The sequence below is a fragment of the Macrosteles quadrilineatus genome, unplaced genomic scaffold (genome assembly GCF_028750875.1).
Source record: "Macrosteles quadrilineatus isolate MER2022 unplaced genomic scaffold, UCM_ALF_1.0 Scaffold_7__1_contigs__length_78375512, whole genome shotgun sequence".
Classification (NCBI taxonomy): domain Eukaryota; kingdom Metazoa; phylum Arthropoda; class Insecta; order Hemiptera; family Cicadellidae; genus Macrosteles; species Macrosteles quadrilineatus.
In genome coordinates, this window is record NW_026542600.1 from 52472776 (window position 1) to 52491605 (window position 18830).

Sequence of the window (18830 nt, forward strand, 5' to 3'; positions counted from 1 at the left end):
AAACAGGTGGGCCCAACTGAGATCGGTCTAAAAATTCACTTATTTATATAATCTGAATTTGATTCAAAGATTTTCTGCTGTGAAAGTAGTTGAAGCGTCAACAAATATGAGGCGTGTACGATGTTTTTCCATTGTGTAATACTATTTTTATTGAAACTATGAACAAAGTTTCCAACACTATTCGATATATTTACACCTATAATGTAGAATACAAAACTTTGGATATTGAAAAAAATCAAAAGGGCGATTGATTTTGACCATCATCACGTCCAGTCGGAAACTGGTTGACAGTTTAAGGAATCGTAATGGAAGTGGTATTTTATTATATTCGTATAGTATATTATATTTCAAGTGCAATGTTAATCAAAAAGTAATTGATTATTTAGTAAACATTAAGTGTAAGTTACCACGATTCTCCTAGTAGTGTAGACTATGAATAACAAATATATGAATAAAATGTTTCAAACACCACGAAAATCTTCAAATATAATGGGGTGTATAATGGATTCAGCACTCTGTAAAATACAGTTAGCTAATCGTCTGAAACGAAAATAATCCAGCATTTTGAATAATAAGTATTTAGGAAAGCTAACCCGATTTAAAGAAAAATAACTCCCAGTAAAGGGGCAGTGGCACAGAGCATGTTTATAAAATAATCACTACAATGGGAAAGCGATGAGATCTTAGGAATTGGTAAACCGAAAGAATAGCTCCACTCCACATGATACCTCCATGGGTATAAGAGTAAGACATCGGACAATTGGAAACCTTGTTAAGTCGTTCTCGGCGCCATAGAGTATACAGATGGCAGTGTCATCACCCACAGGTGTTCTTTTACTCGACATTACTCTATGTATTCCCACAGCGCCCGCGAGCAGCTGTGGTGACGCAACCTCCATCTGTGGACGCGATCTCTCTCTCTCCCTCTCTCAATCACACACACAAACACAAACACAAATACACTCCCGCATTAATTGTCGCATTCCAGGAAGACCAATGCGATAACGATAAAGACTTGAGGGGACATAGCGTAAACATCATCAAGAACCCTACAAGTAGACAAAAAACTAAACAATTGTTATCGATACGAATATTTTGCCATCGGACGGAAGTCAAGATAGTTTTGAATTTTTTTATCAAAAGGATCGTTATCAAAGCAAGGCACTGGAAACGAGGAATACTCAATTCAGTACATTAAACATGATTTAAGATAACATCAAGGTTTTTACCAGTTTGTCTGAAAATAACATCAAGGATGATAAAAAACATGCACATCTTAATTTATTATAGTTAAAGTTTTGGTGACTAGTTTGTTTGGACAAACCGTAGGTGAGAAAGGTGTTATGAAAGGCGGAGAGTATAGACTAGTTTTGCGCCGAACTAAGTCAGGACGCAATATGGGTGTAGTATCCATATTGCGTTAGCGCCGTTACTTGCAAACCTGTACTTCTGACTGTAAACGCCCAAAAACGTGTGAACAACGTGTTTCACATTAACATCTGAAACATGTTTACGTATATTCTTAGAATAAAATCTAACTTTATTTGATTTCTATAATTTCAGTCTAGTTAACCTAAAAAGCGAGCACTAACAGTCCAAGGAAATAAAAGCAATCCGCGTGGCTTTTATAAGTGACCGCGATTAGCGTTGGTTGTTATTAGTACCTAGTGAGATTTGTCCACGAACAATGTGGTCTATAACCTGGCGGAGCGACAGACGACAAACTGTGCTGCTAGTTTGTAGTGCTTTGAACTGCGACAGAATTAGATTTACGGCCGAAGTAACTGAGGCAGGATTAAACAGTGCTTTGATGTGTTATGATCTGGGCCGGACGACCACCTACCTGAACTTTACTGGAGAGGTAGTAGAGGTCAGTATCCACGTCTGACTTGAGAGACCCGGGTTCGATTTCCGACCGGGAAGGAAACATGCAATGGGTGAATTATAGTTCTTGCCTCAATATTTTGCCTGTTCGAATTAGAGAAAGATATGTAGCATTTTGATATTTCGAAACTGGACCCCTAACATGATCATTGCGATTTTAATAAACGGTTTTGGCTACAAAAACTGGCCTTAGTCCGTAAAATGCTTAAGGATGCATGTCACTCCACCCTACACTCATCCTGCAATCATAGCCTGAACCCACCCAAGTGAGCCTCGGTGAAATTAGGTCTTCACATTCCAGGATATCGCTAATCTGTACATAGTATGCGGGAAAACCGACAATGCAACAATATAAACAGCTGATCGACAATGCAGGGTGACCTCGATAAGATAAATGTCAGCAATATTATGAACAAACCACAATAAGATCTGAAAATCAAAATGTAAAGTAGTCAGCTAAGTAGGCCTAGTAAGTATTGTTTTAGTACTTTATACTCTAACAGGGCGAATACAAGGCTGTTTTAATCATATTTTGAAAGCCGACGGTCGACGGTTGTCGATTTCTTCTCGGAGTCAACGTCAAAGCAGTCATCACTCAAACCGTCAAAGTTCCCTTCACTTCGCGGTTCAAAACTTTTATAACTCATCAAAATCTAAATTAAGATGGTCACTTTGCGGCGTGTTTCGGTCTTGGCTCGTAAATGAAACTGCAAAAACTATAAAACGGAAAATAAACACGAAATTAATTATATAGGCTGTGAGGCGACGGTCGACTTTTTGTGCCTGAGCAATGGCGGCCGGGTCAGGTAGGCAGACTAGCTTCCAGCTCGAGGTATAAACGTCAAGGTTAATTACTTTTGACCCGCCATTCTGAGCGAGACCGGTTTTCAGTTTCAATAATCGACCCGCGTTTTGTTCCAGATGTCGCGGCCATCTTAGCACAAAAGAATTCCACAAAGTTTTTTCTCGCAAAAATCGTTCTTCCTTTCAAAAGGAATCCGAGAAAAGAAACTAAATAGTAAATTAGAAACGTTAGACAAAAAAAAAATGATATAGTGTCATAAAGTTCACTAATAAAAACCAAAAAACCCCACAATAAGACTATTACACGAAATGGCAAAATTTACTCGGATTATTTTGACAAAAACTATACGATCACCATGGAAACACAATACAAATACCACCAAATGTACGATGTAAAATATTCTGGAATAAATATTTAATATTTTAAAATTGACGGGTTTACCTCAAGATTCGCGTCAAGAACCGTCAGGAGGAATGTGTACGGCTAGACACCGCTCCCTAGCACCAATTAATCGTTTGTGGGCCACAAAAACTGTGGTATAAACAGGAGTGGCACATGGACACAAGGATCCGTTGTGGCGAGGCCTCGGGCCTGGCGTGCATTCCACAATCAATGACTCCACTCAGTCCCCTACGTCGCGCCACCATGGCAGCATTGGACCTGATGAAGTTCGGCGTAAAAGGACGAAAGTCGAAACCGATAGCCATTGGAACACCGCCAATAACAAATTTAACTAAATCAAACGCGGAGATTTTTTCTCTGTAAAACATTTTGGTGATACTATTTTTTTTTTATGTATGACGGTTTTTAGGTTATTTAATAATCTACACAAGTAATAGGGCTCCATAGTTTGATGTTTTTGATGCACAACAGATAAATTGAAAATAATATAAAAATATCCTAGATTTTCGTATCACTCGCCGATACTAAAAAAAATATCTAAACTAATTTTCGTCATTAATTTTTGGATACCGACGTCGATAATAATATTTTAATAAAACATAGTTTTTAGATCTCACACAGTGTGCTACTTTAAAAAGTCGATGTGACAAGAAGATGCAATATTTTACAGTGTTGTCATTCCACTTTGGTGATAGAAATGAACACCAACACAATTCAACAAAATTTAACACATCTTTAAAATTAGAATGGGAAGTCTACATATATCAACAACCTAATTGATTAAAAAGTGTTACAGCAATATCTGACATGTGAGACACTGGTAATCATAGCGTTTAGCTGAAAACCCCTTGTGAACTAACGGCTGACTCGGGCGTGAAAAGTTAAAAAGTTCTTCCCCAAAAAAGCGGGGAGACACTTTTTCAACACTTCCGGCCAAATAGTCTCTTCATCAAGCCCGAAGGGAGGGCGGGGGAGGTCTACGGGCAATTAATTTCGCACAGATTCCTGAGACAAGGCGAGATCTGCATTGCTAATCCCCAGTTTTTAATTACCTTCATCTTGAACGAAGACTACGTGAGTTGTCACTGACGTCTTTTTATTTTTCCACCTCTATATCTCGACTCGACGGTCTGTTTAAAAATATCACTTCAAAATACAATCCTTGTTTAGTGTCATGATTTTAATCAAAGATCCACCAGAAAATATTGCTTAAAACTGACCGTTTTCAATTAATGTTGACGTCCTTTTAACGGATATCTAAGGAATCACATTCGTTTCATGATTGATAAGGTAAAAGATATATTTAAATTAGGAGTTTCACATTAGATAATCCAATTGTTCGGAATCGGGGGGCAATCACATCCGGTCTTATTTTAATCGGACAAGATAATTTTTTATCGTCACTACGATTTTTTCCTAAGTATATTAAAAAATTCTGTCATGTCTCTTAAATCGGGTATTAATTACGGTATAGGTATTTTTAAACTTTTGCAAAAACATAAATCAAAACTCTAGAAATTCACAAGGGGTGATAAACCACACGATGTATACAATAATTTACATAAAAAACACCTAAATTATTCGTAACACTATTAAAAATTGCGACTAGAACATATGACTACATGTAAATTTAAACAGCTTTTATCGCCCAGCCAATTTACGGGGACAGTAAAACAATGGGCTTTGTATTTGGTGCTTTTCGCACCTTTCAAATGCAAATCGGCCGAGGGCTTGCTGCAGTTAGGTACTCGCCTGTTCACGTACGCCTTCTCCACGTTTCGCCATATCGCCCACCTCGCCTGACAGATGTACGGGGCTGTTTTTGCTTCCCCCACCCCCAACCCCCGACACCTGTTTCCATTATAAACATCCTGAGGTCCCGATGTTGGTTCTTTGTGTGCCTTCCTCCCCTCCCGATATATCATCCTGACTAACCTCATTTTTGTTTTTTGTCCACACGGTGTTTTTACCTTTGACTTTTCAGTCTGAAGCTACGCCTCTTGCCTCAGATTCCTAGGTTCCGGACTGTCTTCGGGAATAAATTTTGGAATGGTTGTATTTTGAAAGAAGAGTTAGTGCGATAGCAAAAATATTAACGCTGAAATGTACCCATACCTTTTGAACTCGAAAATTTACAACAAAATTGAGTAATAGTCGCAAAATATTCTTGAAAATAATATAATATCTAACCTTATCTAAATGAAGCTATTAATATCTTCAATTTCTATAATTAATTTAGTTGTGTACATATATTTTCTACAGAAGTGAAATCGAAATAACAGTATTGAGTATATTGATACTTCAAGCATAAATTAACTTCACAGGCGATATTTACTATCAACAACTGTGATTCTTGTAAAATCAACTGATTCTTTAAAACAAGAGTATGATTAATATGACAAAAAATGAAAACGAAAATAGATCGATGGGACTTGTCGAGAGATCTCATTTTTGTTGTCAAGGATTAATAAGCCAAGAAGTTTGTCGCTAATTTTTAGATGAATTTTGAAAATATTAAATTTTGCATGTTTGCCCGTACAATCTTTACATTTACAAAAAATCTATATTATATCGATGGTGAAATAAGAACGCGAGTTGACAACAATCTGTATTATAGCAATACATGTTTTTAAAATGTTTTCGAGTCCAAGGTCCAAAGATATTTTCTCCTCGGGAGTGTACAGAATCGCAAGTAACACGTCTCCGAGCTATATTTGATTTGTTTGTTATCATTTGTACTTCACCAATGTACACAAAACGGGTTGACCCAGTCCCGTGTTTAAACTCCGAGTAAATATTTTCCTTTAAACGCTTAGTTTATATCAACACACCTTATCAGTTCTAGTGACCCTAGCCTATCTGTTCACCCCTAAATGTTCGGACTGAGATCGACTAGGGGTGTATGTTAGTTTACACGTTCATAATAAATGTGACTGCTGTTTATCTTACTTTAAGGGATAATTTGGTACAGTATACGAATTAAAGGGGAGACCGGAATTGCGCCAGTTATGTGAGGGTTAAAAAGTGTCAGCCTGGCACACACCGGGATTGTGCCAACGCTACTCCAGGTAGCCAGGTAGCCGGGTAATCGGGTAATCGGGCGGTAGATGGAATGGAATGTAACCTAACCTAACCTAACCCGATAATGAAGGGAGACACTAAAGTTGAACTTGAAGTATTTTCTGAACTTGAATAAATGCCGCATTGGCTCAATGACGGTGTGTTTAGGGGGGGGGGGAGATTTGGCAGTGGCGCAATCCTGGTGTCTACCTGGCCCTAGTGGCGCAATCCCGGTGGAACTATTAATTAAATGTACTGGTACATTTGATGGCACCGAGACGTACCCACAACAAACCAAAAAATCGTTAGTCGAGCACCCTACTGAGTCACCGACTAACCAAATTATCACTTGGGAGAAGTCGCCAACCAAGCATATCGGACTTTCTTTATGGTATCAACCCTGTGTAAACAGAAAAATTTTAAAATTGTGTAAATGCCTTTTATATTTAGAAAATAGTTTCGGCGCCAAATTAATGCCATCTTCAGGCTGTAAATGGAAATTATATCGTAGTCATCTACCAAACAAATATCATAATCAGAGAGGACTTCATCATCACCTAACATAGGCCTCTTCACCTAATACATACCAAGTTTTATAAAGATCGGATGGAAAAATTTAAAGATAGAAATGTTTTTGAATAAAAACAAAATAGTAGATATCTAGACAAATGCACATTTTAGACACACCTCCATATGAACTTTTCTCTTTCTTTTTTAAGTGGAATCATATTTTTAAATCCTCAAACGTTTTTTAGACACCCTGCATAACAAGTGGTGTGTGTGCGTTTAACATACCATTTTACAGGTGAAGAGTTTGAGAGAGTCTCAGTATCTCCAAGACTAGACGCCCTCGCTCCGTGGGTCTATCTCCCGTTTCCTCACTCTTATCACTCCAGTAATTAACAGCCGCTTTCCTCACTGATAGTAGTCTATCAACCTAGTCATTTAACCCTTTGTTTCTAAAACAATTAACAGTTGAGAAAAACTGATTAGAACGTTCAAATCGAAACGACACCATCGTACAAAGTGGGAAGTACGTAGTTTGGAAGTTTTAATTTCTCAATATGTTAAATTTTGGAAGTGTTATTTTAAAATTATCCGTGAATAGTACACATTTTGATCAAAATCACACACAACCAATCATAAAAAAATTATACCAGCATAATGGAGTGTTAAAAAACAAATTGAAACCTGTAAACACATTTTCTCATACTAGTTTCGTTAGCTAGATTTTTTACAGCTCAATTGCCCAACAATCGACTGATTTCATGAAAAATACAATAAAACGTAACTCTAATAGTATAATTCCATTACGTTAACATATGAAATTGAAAAACCAGATTTGGCGAAGGATTTTATTAATAGCCACTATAGACACATATAAGTAAGTTAAATAATAACTAAATTTAAAGTAGGAAGGGGGAAATGTAGATAAATAATAATCATAAAGATCTTAATCACTGCTATCACACCAATCGTTTGTATGAATCTCGTTTCCTCCGCAGGAAAAGGAGTGGTCCGAATGGATCCTTGGTTCTCCATTACACACTCCATTGCTAGCAAACGAACCTCGCTATCTCAGAATCAGGCGCAACGAAGAATCGGGGTTCAAAGAAGGCAATGGTTGTAGAATAGGGCTCGGGCAGGAAGGTGCGGTTCACAAAAAACTGGGCCGGCAGGTTGTTTTTTGTCCTGGAACTTCGTCATAAACAGGGCTGGGGCGGCCAAGGTAAACATCGCAGTATGGAGGCCAACCCGGAGTTTATAAGTTTGAACAGAAGCGGCCCTCGTATCTTGACATTTTGCAATTTGTTTATCCAAAGAAACCGTAAACTGAGAAAGAAGAGGGTCATCGAGTCGGCTGCGTGAGGAGGAATAAACTTTGGGGAATCACGGGGGAAAACCGTCCGTGAAACATTCTGCTTTAAATATAGACATTCCATACCATACCGATGTTAAAGTAGTGTTGGTTTTTTGATCCAAATGAGTCCCGGTAGTTGGATTGTGCCATCAATGTTGATGATGTTAATTGCTGATTAGACTTTGGCCAGACTCAAGGTCAAACAACTGTAAACTATGTCTCATCAATTATATCTCATATATTATTATAGTACCTATCTAAAACAAATAGAGGGAAGTAAAATATTTACTTTCTTTAGCGGCTTATCAACTGTGTTATATTCGAATGCGAAATTTGCTACAGCTGTTTCATTATATGGAATGTCTACCCCATCTACCCTAGAATCCAAAAAGCAAAGGCAAACCAACCTCTATAAATACCAAACATAAAAACGTTTCCGCAATTTCGTGACGTATAAACAACGTACATACACCAACGCGTTATCTCTAACAATGTTATCTCCAAATCTAGTTTTAATTGGGAGAAACCGTGAAACAACTTTGTCTAATTAGTTATCAGAACCTTATCAATTAATCAGAACAGTGCAATTACTAGCGAATCATGGCGGTGCATTGTGCAACAAGTTCTGTATTGTTATAAAGCATTTGTCATCTAACTAGAGTAAGAGGTTTTGATAAGCAATGTTTGTGTCTTTCTTTATCAACATTCAATATGTATGCTAAACAGTAATCAAGGCTCGATTTTGGAAATATTTAAGTATTACGGGTATGTTGGTGCTACTAACGTTTTAAAATACATGAAGTAAATTTATTACTTTTTACACAATTTATTAAAATACAAACAGAATCCAAAGTAGCACATGCAAGCATAGCCCATGTTAGTTGCCAAATCAAGCACATTCTCCATACTCTTGACTACTTTGGGTGCTTTAAATTTCAAAATAACATTTATTGATGAATTATTAATACTCTTAAAAAATTTATGAAAATGTAATTGAAATACGGCGTTTTCCTTTATTCGTAGAATATTTATTTGGATGTAGACTATGGGTGTTAAAACAAAAATCCAGAGAGATTTCACTTATTCGCGATTTATATTTCATAATTTTTGTATCTAATTGGAGTTCGCTTTGGTAAAAAGAAACAGTAAATTTTAATTACATTCAGAAAATCACTAGTAAGAAGTTTAATTTACGTTATAAGTTACTGCATAATCGTTTTTTCACCGATGACGGCAGTCTTTAAAATAATCTTCTCGTTATACGGGTTTGCTTTGTACGACACTATGCCAGACTATCCGTACCAACATTTGCAGTTTTCAAAATCGAGCAAGCGAAGAAATTACTTTTTCTGTAAATCCCCCATTGTATGCTGCCATAAGACCAGTTTGGTAACATCTGTCGGACTTTTGAAAGCTCAATGACACACAATGCTGAATCCCACTCACCACTTGCTGGTTAGCAGTGTGCAGCAGTTCGTGCTTGTCTAGCTGATCACGAGAGGGGAAGGTGGCGGCGCAGTGGACGCAGGGGAAGGCACCTCCAGGGTGTTGAGCATCAACGTGCTCCTTGAGAGCCAGGAAGCTGGGGAGCCCTTGGCCGCAGAAGGAGCACTTGATGAAGTTGTCTTCCTCTGGACTGGCACGATCCTTGGGGACGGGCACTGGAAACAAACAAAGAACTTTAGGAGAGAAGATAATTAAGGAAGAGTAAGGTTGGAAGATTGTGGTCCTCTGGAGGTTGACCGAGTCACAAGACCACGAATATTCAATAAGTTACAGTGGAAGTTTATCCAATAGAATGCAAAAGACCTTTGTGCAAGAGGGGAGCGTCTTTGGTTCCGGCATATTCCCGAAAAGGTGAGGGGACACTATCCCTGTTAGAAGCATAATCGTAGACTCTAAAAAACATATAACGTCTTAACCAAGTAAAATAAAATGTCGCCATAAATGTTAAAAAATGAATAAACGTCGAAAACCGGGGAATCTTGATGCTGGATCGGCAAGCCATGTAGGACTTCAACTACACACAACAATCTCTTCTATGATTCCAAATACAAGTATTTTGAACTTCATTACACCTAATCTTTACCACACGTTTCACCTGAATGTGGTGCGATCATCACAACATAGATGTTCCTGGGAGGTATATGCAACTGTGCAGAATACCACATTACACATGGATAACTGCGGCGGACGGCGCCAGTTTCGAGTTTCTATCATTACAGACAGAGGTATGTAATTACAGGATACAAAGGGGTGGTGTGTGGTGTGATGTATACCCGAGTGCCTAGCTGTTTATTTTTTCACAAGTCTAAAGTCTTGATGGGATCGTAAACACTTATAAACAAAATACAAAAAAAAAGATCTGCAAGTATTGTACGTATTAACAATAGACATTGCAGAAGTAACATAAAGGCAATCAATATTTTAAGCCCCGGACAGAGTAGGCAGATGCTTCATAATTTGAAAAATCCCAACAACAAAAATATTTTTTTTTATTCAACCCTAACTCCTAACTTCCTTACTAATCTCGTGACATCATTTCCACGAGAACAGGGAGATTACGAACATAGGTGGGCAATGTATCAGATAAATAACATAATTTCCCGATTCTATACAATTTTAACACAAGTGATAGCCAATTATCTAAAAGATGAATTCGCTGCGTCAAGACTGCTCACCGAGTTGTCAGTTTGCATTCTATTAGTGTGGCGGATCTACTACGACGCATGTTGAGAGGTACCTATTAATATCTTCATGGGAACGGAGACAAAACACATGTTGCTTCGACTATTAGAAGAAGAACGTTAGATTAGCAGCTATTACACGATGATTAGTTGAACACTATTTTATTGTATTTTTAAGAGGTTAAAGAACTTTTTAACATTGGATTTGACATTCCATGTAGGTAATTAATGCACGACCTAAGTAGCGGCACTGATATGCGATTCCACAAAACCGCAAGGATTCGTAGTTCGCCATACTAACAATAATTGAGTAATTGAATCACCTATATTTTTTATTAAAAAAAAATTATGTGACTAGCCATATATACAAGAACCACCCAAACCCCTATGTTTGTCGTAACTGAGGCAGCATTTTTTATAACGGGCAAATCAAATTAACCTAAGATTACTAAATTAGAATTTTATTTCAGTTTATAAATATCAACTTACCTATAAATCAATACTGGATAACAATATGTACACCGCTTATGCAAATGACACTAAGTTAATCCACGGTAAAATGTTACATGGAATAAAATGAGTCGAAATGTTCCGCATAAACTGATAAAACTTCCCGCCTAAAACAATCGCTCATTAATAATAATTAATTGCCGCTATTAAGCGGTAATGCTGCAACGAGGCGCGGTGCCGCGTCGATTTTCATTTTAATTCCCAACGCGTAAAGCAATCTAAATACGTGGGTAGATTATTTTTATTAAAGTCGTTTTAGCTATTTTGTAATTATGTATTTCGTTTAGGTTACGTTAACTAAATAAACCTTTACAACCAAGAAGTTTCTTATAACCGTAGACCGGCTACCTTAGAATGTATTGTTTCATCGTAAAAATAAATAGTGATTTTTATTATTCATAAGTATGATTGTGTTGCTACAACATTCAAAACTATTTAACAAATTTCACGTTTGCCCAGTATACGCTGGGAGTGTGGCTATAGCGCATGGGTACAGTGTATTGAGCGCCACCCCCTTCTACCATACTGTACTCTATGTACCAATACTTGCTCTATGTCACACACGATATACAGGTGGTCGGGTCGCTTCCCCACCCGCTGTCACCAGAACTATATTTATGGCAGGTTTCTCCGAGGCTCTTCGTCTTAAAATGTTCGATGTGTGTATTCACCGCCTTGAAGACACGTATAGGATAGAGTTTACACATTGAAGTAAATTATATTGAATGTTTTAACGAGTTACGAGTCAATGCGTGTAAATATTCACTTATATTGTTATTCGTGGTGAATGATTCGTGACATATACTTTATTGGTAATTATTTATAAATAAATGATTATTATACTGGTGAAATAAAGCTTTGATAAGCTAATCAACACACTTTGACTCAAAGGTACATTGTAACAATGTAAAGTTAACTTCCAATCAATTACCGATTATCCTTAGTAATATAATCGACTAAAATAGGACATTGAGATTTTTATGCGATCTTATTTCAAATTTACTGGAACAATTATATATAATGAGTAGCTTCCGCAGACAACATTCAACATTTTACTACACTCTCGCAACATGTTCAATAGATCGGCCAACAATTGGACATTAAGTTGTATTACACACAATCTTATATCAAATTAACTAGGTTTGACATCTACCAAGCAGCTTCTGCAGACAACATTCAACATTTTACTACATTCACGCGGCTGAACAATGTAGTATGTAGGTTAATAATTCCTGCTCACAAAACGCTCATTTTACATTTAATTACACTGCGGAATTAACATACACTTTAATAACAGTGTCCCGGCGGAGAAAGAGAGTCGAGCCATTTACCAAATTAAATTCTGGATGACGTCAGTGGCAGTAGGGCGGGGGCGGCGTCTTTGCCTCCATTTTGGCCGCGACTCCGCCCCCTGCGCAGGTAGGTACAGGTGTACGCGCAGGTGTGACGCTATTGGCTGACTCGCACCTATCACAGGTGGCCCCGCCCACCTCAGGTAACTCACCTGTGTCATTGGTGGACAGATACATTGTTGTATTCATGTATGGCTCACAGCTGACACGGGTCGTTTCCCACGCTACGTGGAAGGCCGCCCAGCTGATCGATAAAGCTAAGTGGGACTTAGCACCGACTGCGACAAACTTGAAACTATTCTTTGCATCTTTTCCCCATTTGGCGTTTGTTCCAGGATTTTAGACGAAAGTTGTGTGTTAGGTTGAAATATTCACAAGTCATTGTTAGCGTCGAGTCTACGTTAATACTTTCGCTGTAGGTTCAGAACCGTTGTTTTCCTATGGCGAGTTTGAAACAGAAAAATGACAGCATGGACTACACTACGAGGTGGTTTGAGCCTGTGTCAAATTAATAATATCGAATTATACAATAATATCGAAACGCCATGCACATTGTGTCTAATAGTATAAATTGCACGTTGAATCGTTTGTTGACGAGTTTTCTTGGCTGAGGTCGTGACGTCGTGACAACTGTTTGATTTTATTGGTATAGGCTATCAATAATTACATTATTACTACATCATTTACATCCATGAAAAGTTTAAATCGAGAATTAAATACAACATTTAAGTGTACACCACGATTTTCCACAATTATCCTTAAGTTATATAAAAATAAATATTTTTAATATCTCGACTGAGGTATGCTCTTTTCCGATAAGTATTTTTGGTTTTTACAGGAATCATAAATAGTTTTTTTTATTATTTATTGTTTATAAGGAAGTATACATTAATTAACCATTCTATTAGCTGTTTATTCTGTTCAAGTTGGGCTTCTTGAAATATTTATATTTTTATATTTGTTGGGAAATATTTATATATTTTAATATTTATTGTGTAAAACCTGTTTCAAACAGTTTTGTTGTAGAATTTAACACAATTTTGATTATTGTTGTCGGTATATTTGTACGACAAACTATTCCAGAAAACTCGTTGTCAAACAATATGGACCTTAATACGTATCTAAAAATATGATACTAGTGTTTTTGGCCAGTAATAACATCTCCCCTATAGGAAAAATCGCTAAAATTACAATAAATAATAATATTGTACCACGATATTCTTAAACTCATCCGTTAATGCTATAAATAACCCCTTATACTATCGGTGATCACAATAATATATCCATATAGAGGTATATTTTCAGTTTAATGAACGTTCTTGATTTACGAAGTATTAAAAATTAGAACAAATTAGGTCTGAATGCACATTTTTGGCTGTCATACACACAGGTCAATGGGGAAGGTGAATAACGGTACGGGCATGCGGGCACAATATGGGCACAATATGGGCATCACAATTATCAGCCCTCCGATATAGAGGTGGCCGAGTTAAAACCTACATGAAAAATCGTCCTAGTATTTCTATTCCGTGAGCTTTATTATCATGTATCAACGAGTTTAAAATATCGAATAGCTGATATAAAAGTGTTTATGACCGAAAACCACATGAAATCTCTATGACTGCAAACGTCACTTAGGTTGTGGAATTTGTAAATATTACCAAAGGTGTAAGTGATTATTATTCTAACACAAATATCAAATCATTTTATTGAGCTTAGTTGACAATACATTGCATTAGCTAAGTCAAACAAAAATAATACAGCTTTCCTTCTGGGCTTCAAGCTAATAAGATTGAGGTATTATATAAATGAGGGATTGGTGTACTATGGAGTGAGATGCTTTTTGCATCTTTGTTAACGATGAAGAACTATTAACAATAAAGAACTGTTAATGATAAATAGTAACAACAACAAAATTTTATCACTGCACAACAATAATAGTGAGAAAACAATTCTACAATGAACAAAAGACAACAATAATAAATTGTATGAATGCAATAACAAGAAAATACCGAGTATGCAATTCCCTAAGCAAAACTAACATGAACAAAAAAATCCAAAATCGATGTTTCCAGCAATACATTTACGCCGTAACATTAAGTGGTATTTAGGATACTATAAACAATGTTCATAAATGGTAAACGGGATCTCTAGATTTGAAACCACTGCGATGAGTCAGGTAAACAACCATTAAAACCCGATTTTCTATAGATTAACAGTCAAACATAGTAACATTGGAATACAGCCTCAGTCTGTTCGGGGATACAGTTAATATTATTCAAATTTAAAAGCTATTTTGCGAATGAGTTTTCGGGGAAATTCCCATATCTTTGTACATGAGATATGTTCAGAACAGTTTCTATTTGAAAAAAAAAAAAAAAAAAAAACTGGAGGCAAAATCCTAAGAGGAATTTGTATAAATTAAATTCTACTTGTAACAATAGATTTTCACGCTTTTTATAGAGAAATTGAGGATGACTATAAATCAAAGGACCGTTCATAGAAGGATTATCAAAACTAGTTATCCTCAAAAATACCATAAACGTGGATATTTATGAAATAATTGTGCTGATTGTGTATTAAATAGTAAATAAGAGTAACTTAGCTTGAACAAACGCTTTAGCTAAACTTTAACATTGCATGTACACAGGTTTCGACAAAATACGAATTTCGGAACAAAACTCTAATGAATATGAACAGTTCAACTACGCACGGTATGAATATTGAACGGGTGAGGTTCAACGGGTCTCTATAAATCCATCCCTGCTTACTTTTAAGAGAAAAGGAAAGTATTTTGTACCAACTATTAAAATTACATATTTGAGTTGTTCTTAAAATTTCTCTACGAATTTTTCCAAATTGACAGAAAATTCTATCAAGAATATCGTGACAATAGAAACTTGCAATGAGTAAAGTTTAAAAACAATAGGTAAAATAGCAGAAAATAATGTTTTAAAAGTATAGCACCGTTTTAATTTTACTCAATTTAATTATTATTAATATATTGTATAGCTTCGCACTTTGGTCTCAAACACGTAAACGATGTATCGAGGAAATAACTAAGAAATGTTCAGCGAAGGTATTAACCACAGTTAATCAGCTGTGGTTATTAAATAGCCTCAACAGCCGGAAACCACACACGTTGAGGTAAGAAGTGGATAGAATGGAAAACGACAAACCCTGCCCAACAAGGTCAATTCTGATAGAGGTAAATTCTTACGCATCATGGGTCGATCTGATCCAACGAAGAAGTCTCCCAATAAAGTTGACTGAGTCATTTAAAAGTCTACAGATTTGAGGATATAGGTAAACAACGGAAAAACACGTAGTTGTTGTTTGGACCTTGTTTGATGTTTGCTTGATATGCAGGTTTGACATGAGTCATCCCTGACCTTTGAACCCCTCCCCTGCTCGGTGAATCATGTGCGAAAACACCCCTAAGTTGAACTGTGAGAAATTCTAGATAAGTTAGTATTTGGCTGGTTTTAGAACCCACGTTTAGGTGAGGACCAGACACATTTTTCGGCTAGAGCCCACACCAAGCGCGTTAAAAATCCTTTTCAAACTCCAGGAATCGAACTCACAATCGATTGAAAGAGAGTTTTAACACAGTACATGGGGAACTATGGGGGTGCTGAATCAAACGTTTAGTAGAAACCTCGCATGGATACAGGTTTATAGATTTGGACGTTACTTAAGCTGAAACGTAAACAATGGCCTCGCATGGCAATCAATTGTTTGCGTTATTTTTATGCACATTCAAGAAATATTGCGAGATCTAGGTAAATGTAAATGCAGATTTCATTAGAGTTTGTCCCTTTCCAACGTGACGTTCCTCTGTAAAAGCTCATATTATCTCCTGTTGAATTTGCTACTTCAACATGTACTGATAAATATATTTACCATTTTACTTCTATCACGAACTCTGCAAATAAACGACTTTTGAGCATTCATACACTTTGGATGGAGATAATTATACTCGTCATAAATTCGTTTCGGAGGCCAAAGCTAGTTAAAAATGCAAAATTACAGTTATTAGAGCCAGTTGCCCTTGCGAGCTAGTAGCGTGAGACAGGCCGTAGCGTATGCGGGCTTCCAAGTTCTGACTCTGACCCTTTTTGACTTCTTGACCCGAGTCTCGCAATTGGGCCAACAGAAGGTTCCCGTTTGACTCCACTTGTGCACACGTGTGGGGCCAACGCCGTAATTAAGGTTAATTTGTTTGTATTAGCTGGGCTGCTATGTTGTCATGAGGTGTGGGAATGGATGTTGAACACGCGCGAGTCCGCGAATCACTCGACCAATGCCACAATGTGGCGTTGTTGATACAAAGTCGCAGTGAGCTACGAGCTGACCGATCAATTTACGACGAAAAAGAAGCCTATTGGTTGTTGAGTCACGAAACGATGATTACACCACTCGAATCTGAGTAGTTGTTACTCTTGGTCCGTTACATTATATTTGGCTTTTATTGACTTTTACATGTTTATATAATTAAATTACAGTAGTCAAATGAGAACTCCAATATTAAATTTGGATATGCCGATTTGCAGGGTAATGACAACAATGCACGTTGAAAATTTTTACTCTTCTCTGACTTCAAGAGCTAAAAACTTAACTAAGCATCACTTTAACTAAGGTGCTAAGGAATTGTCTCATCTTGAGATCAACCGAGGCATTTGTTAAGTACTCATTTGGTTGTTTACAGAACAATCTTGTTTCCCATCGGACTTGCCCATCTCCCGCGACCTCCCATCTATGATAAAACGGTGAGAGTCTCGCCATTTAAACAAACTACAGATGAAGCAGTGCCAACCTGGTTTGGAGAGCTAGATTCTGCCACATCAATTACATTTGGTGTGGAACTGGTTAACACACATAATTAGTTGAACATTCTTAGACAATCACATCGATATTCAACTGTCTGCGTCTATAGTGCAAAATCGTCATCTAATTGTACTTTCATGAACCCAAAGCAAACGGAGTGACAATACAACCCAGCTGTTATTCTTGGTCGGTTTGTTCGGAAGCCTTACCTTTAATTTTGTTTGTTCGCCGGACTCAATTAAATACAGGTTTCGGCCGAGGGGGGAGGAGGGGGAGGGGACAGATGTGACGGGTTTGGTTTCTACGTCACAGAGCTTCAATGGGTGTTTACCGGCGCTCAATAGCACAATGAGGGCGCTACCCTTCTAGGCCGGAGGTGAGGGCGCGTGGCACACCGCTGGCTGCTGACTGCTGGCGGTGCAGATCGTGGACATGGGAAAGTACGAGCACTGATTTCGCGCGAAAAAGACTTGCATTTCGTTACCGGACGCTTTACCAGACGTCTTTCCATAGAGATATGTTTAGAGTTTTGAAATATATACAAAAAAAATATACAATAAAAAAAATCTGAAAGTAATACCTACTTGTTGTGATTTCTTTTCTATCTAAGAATGGTAAATTGTTTAATCAGGACTTGATATCGAGGCAAATGCAATGTACGAAAAAACTTTTAGCAGACAAGATAACATGTTATGGTATATGGTATGGTAACATGATCTGTAAATCTTGACCAAGGATTTGACCTCTGAGGCACACCATATGCTACTGTATTCCAGTATGATCTCAAATCACCAACCTAAACAAACTGCCGCCTAACTGACACATAGACCTATGATCTCAGTGATTCAAGGGCGTTGTCTGGAATCCCTACGTATTTCATACTTTTGGTATTCCAAGTTTAAGATATACAATTTTTTTACTTAAAAATAATAGAAAAGGGTGTAATCGTACCATAAATCGTTAAATTATAATTGAAAATAAATGATATTGCTGTACTGTATATATTTCCGTAAATACTTTACCATAGATAAACTTGTTTCGATAAAGAAGTGAGTATTCAATATTCCGATGCGGAGCCGAGTCACCTCCCGACGGAAGGAGGCCAGCAAAAGAAACAGTTTCTATGGAAACAGAATGTTATTAATTCACAAGGCCAATCAGCCGTTCAATATGTTTACTTTTCTCTTGCAATAACTGGAATGCGATTTTAAGAATAAGGCAATATGCACACATCTGCTCCCGGCTCGCGATGGCGTAGGGGAAGGGGGGTTTGTCGGGCATCGACTTTTACTCTGCCCTAATGTGTCCCGAGAATTAATGTCACCCACTTGCCGGGGTGGACTCTTATACACCCTTCGATTAAAAAGTATCAATTATCCGATACGAAAGTATTGGAGCATTGGAGGCTGGCTAAATAATACTACCGAGGCCGTCAATGAGGT

At 37.3% G+C, this 18830-nt stretch overlaps 1 protein-coding gene across 3 annotated transcripts in view; it reads right to left on the reverse strand.

Annotated features, from left to right (window-relative positions):
* Positions 1-18830, reverse strand: part of LOC128998519 (zinc finger E-box-binding homeobox 2-like) — a 304946-nt gene that overhangs the window by 12751 nt on the left and 273365 nt on the right. For all 3 annotated transcript variants that reach the window (XM_054424691.1, XM_054424690.1, XM_054424692.1), the window contains one exon: positions 9459-9673. In XM_054424691.1, the coding sequence (XP_054280666.1) occupies positions 9459-9673 (215 nt within the window). The remainder of the gene's footprint in view (positions 1-9458; positions 9674-18830) is intronic.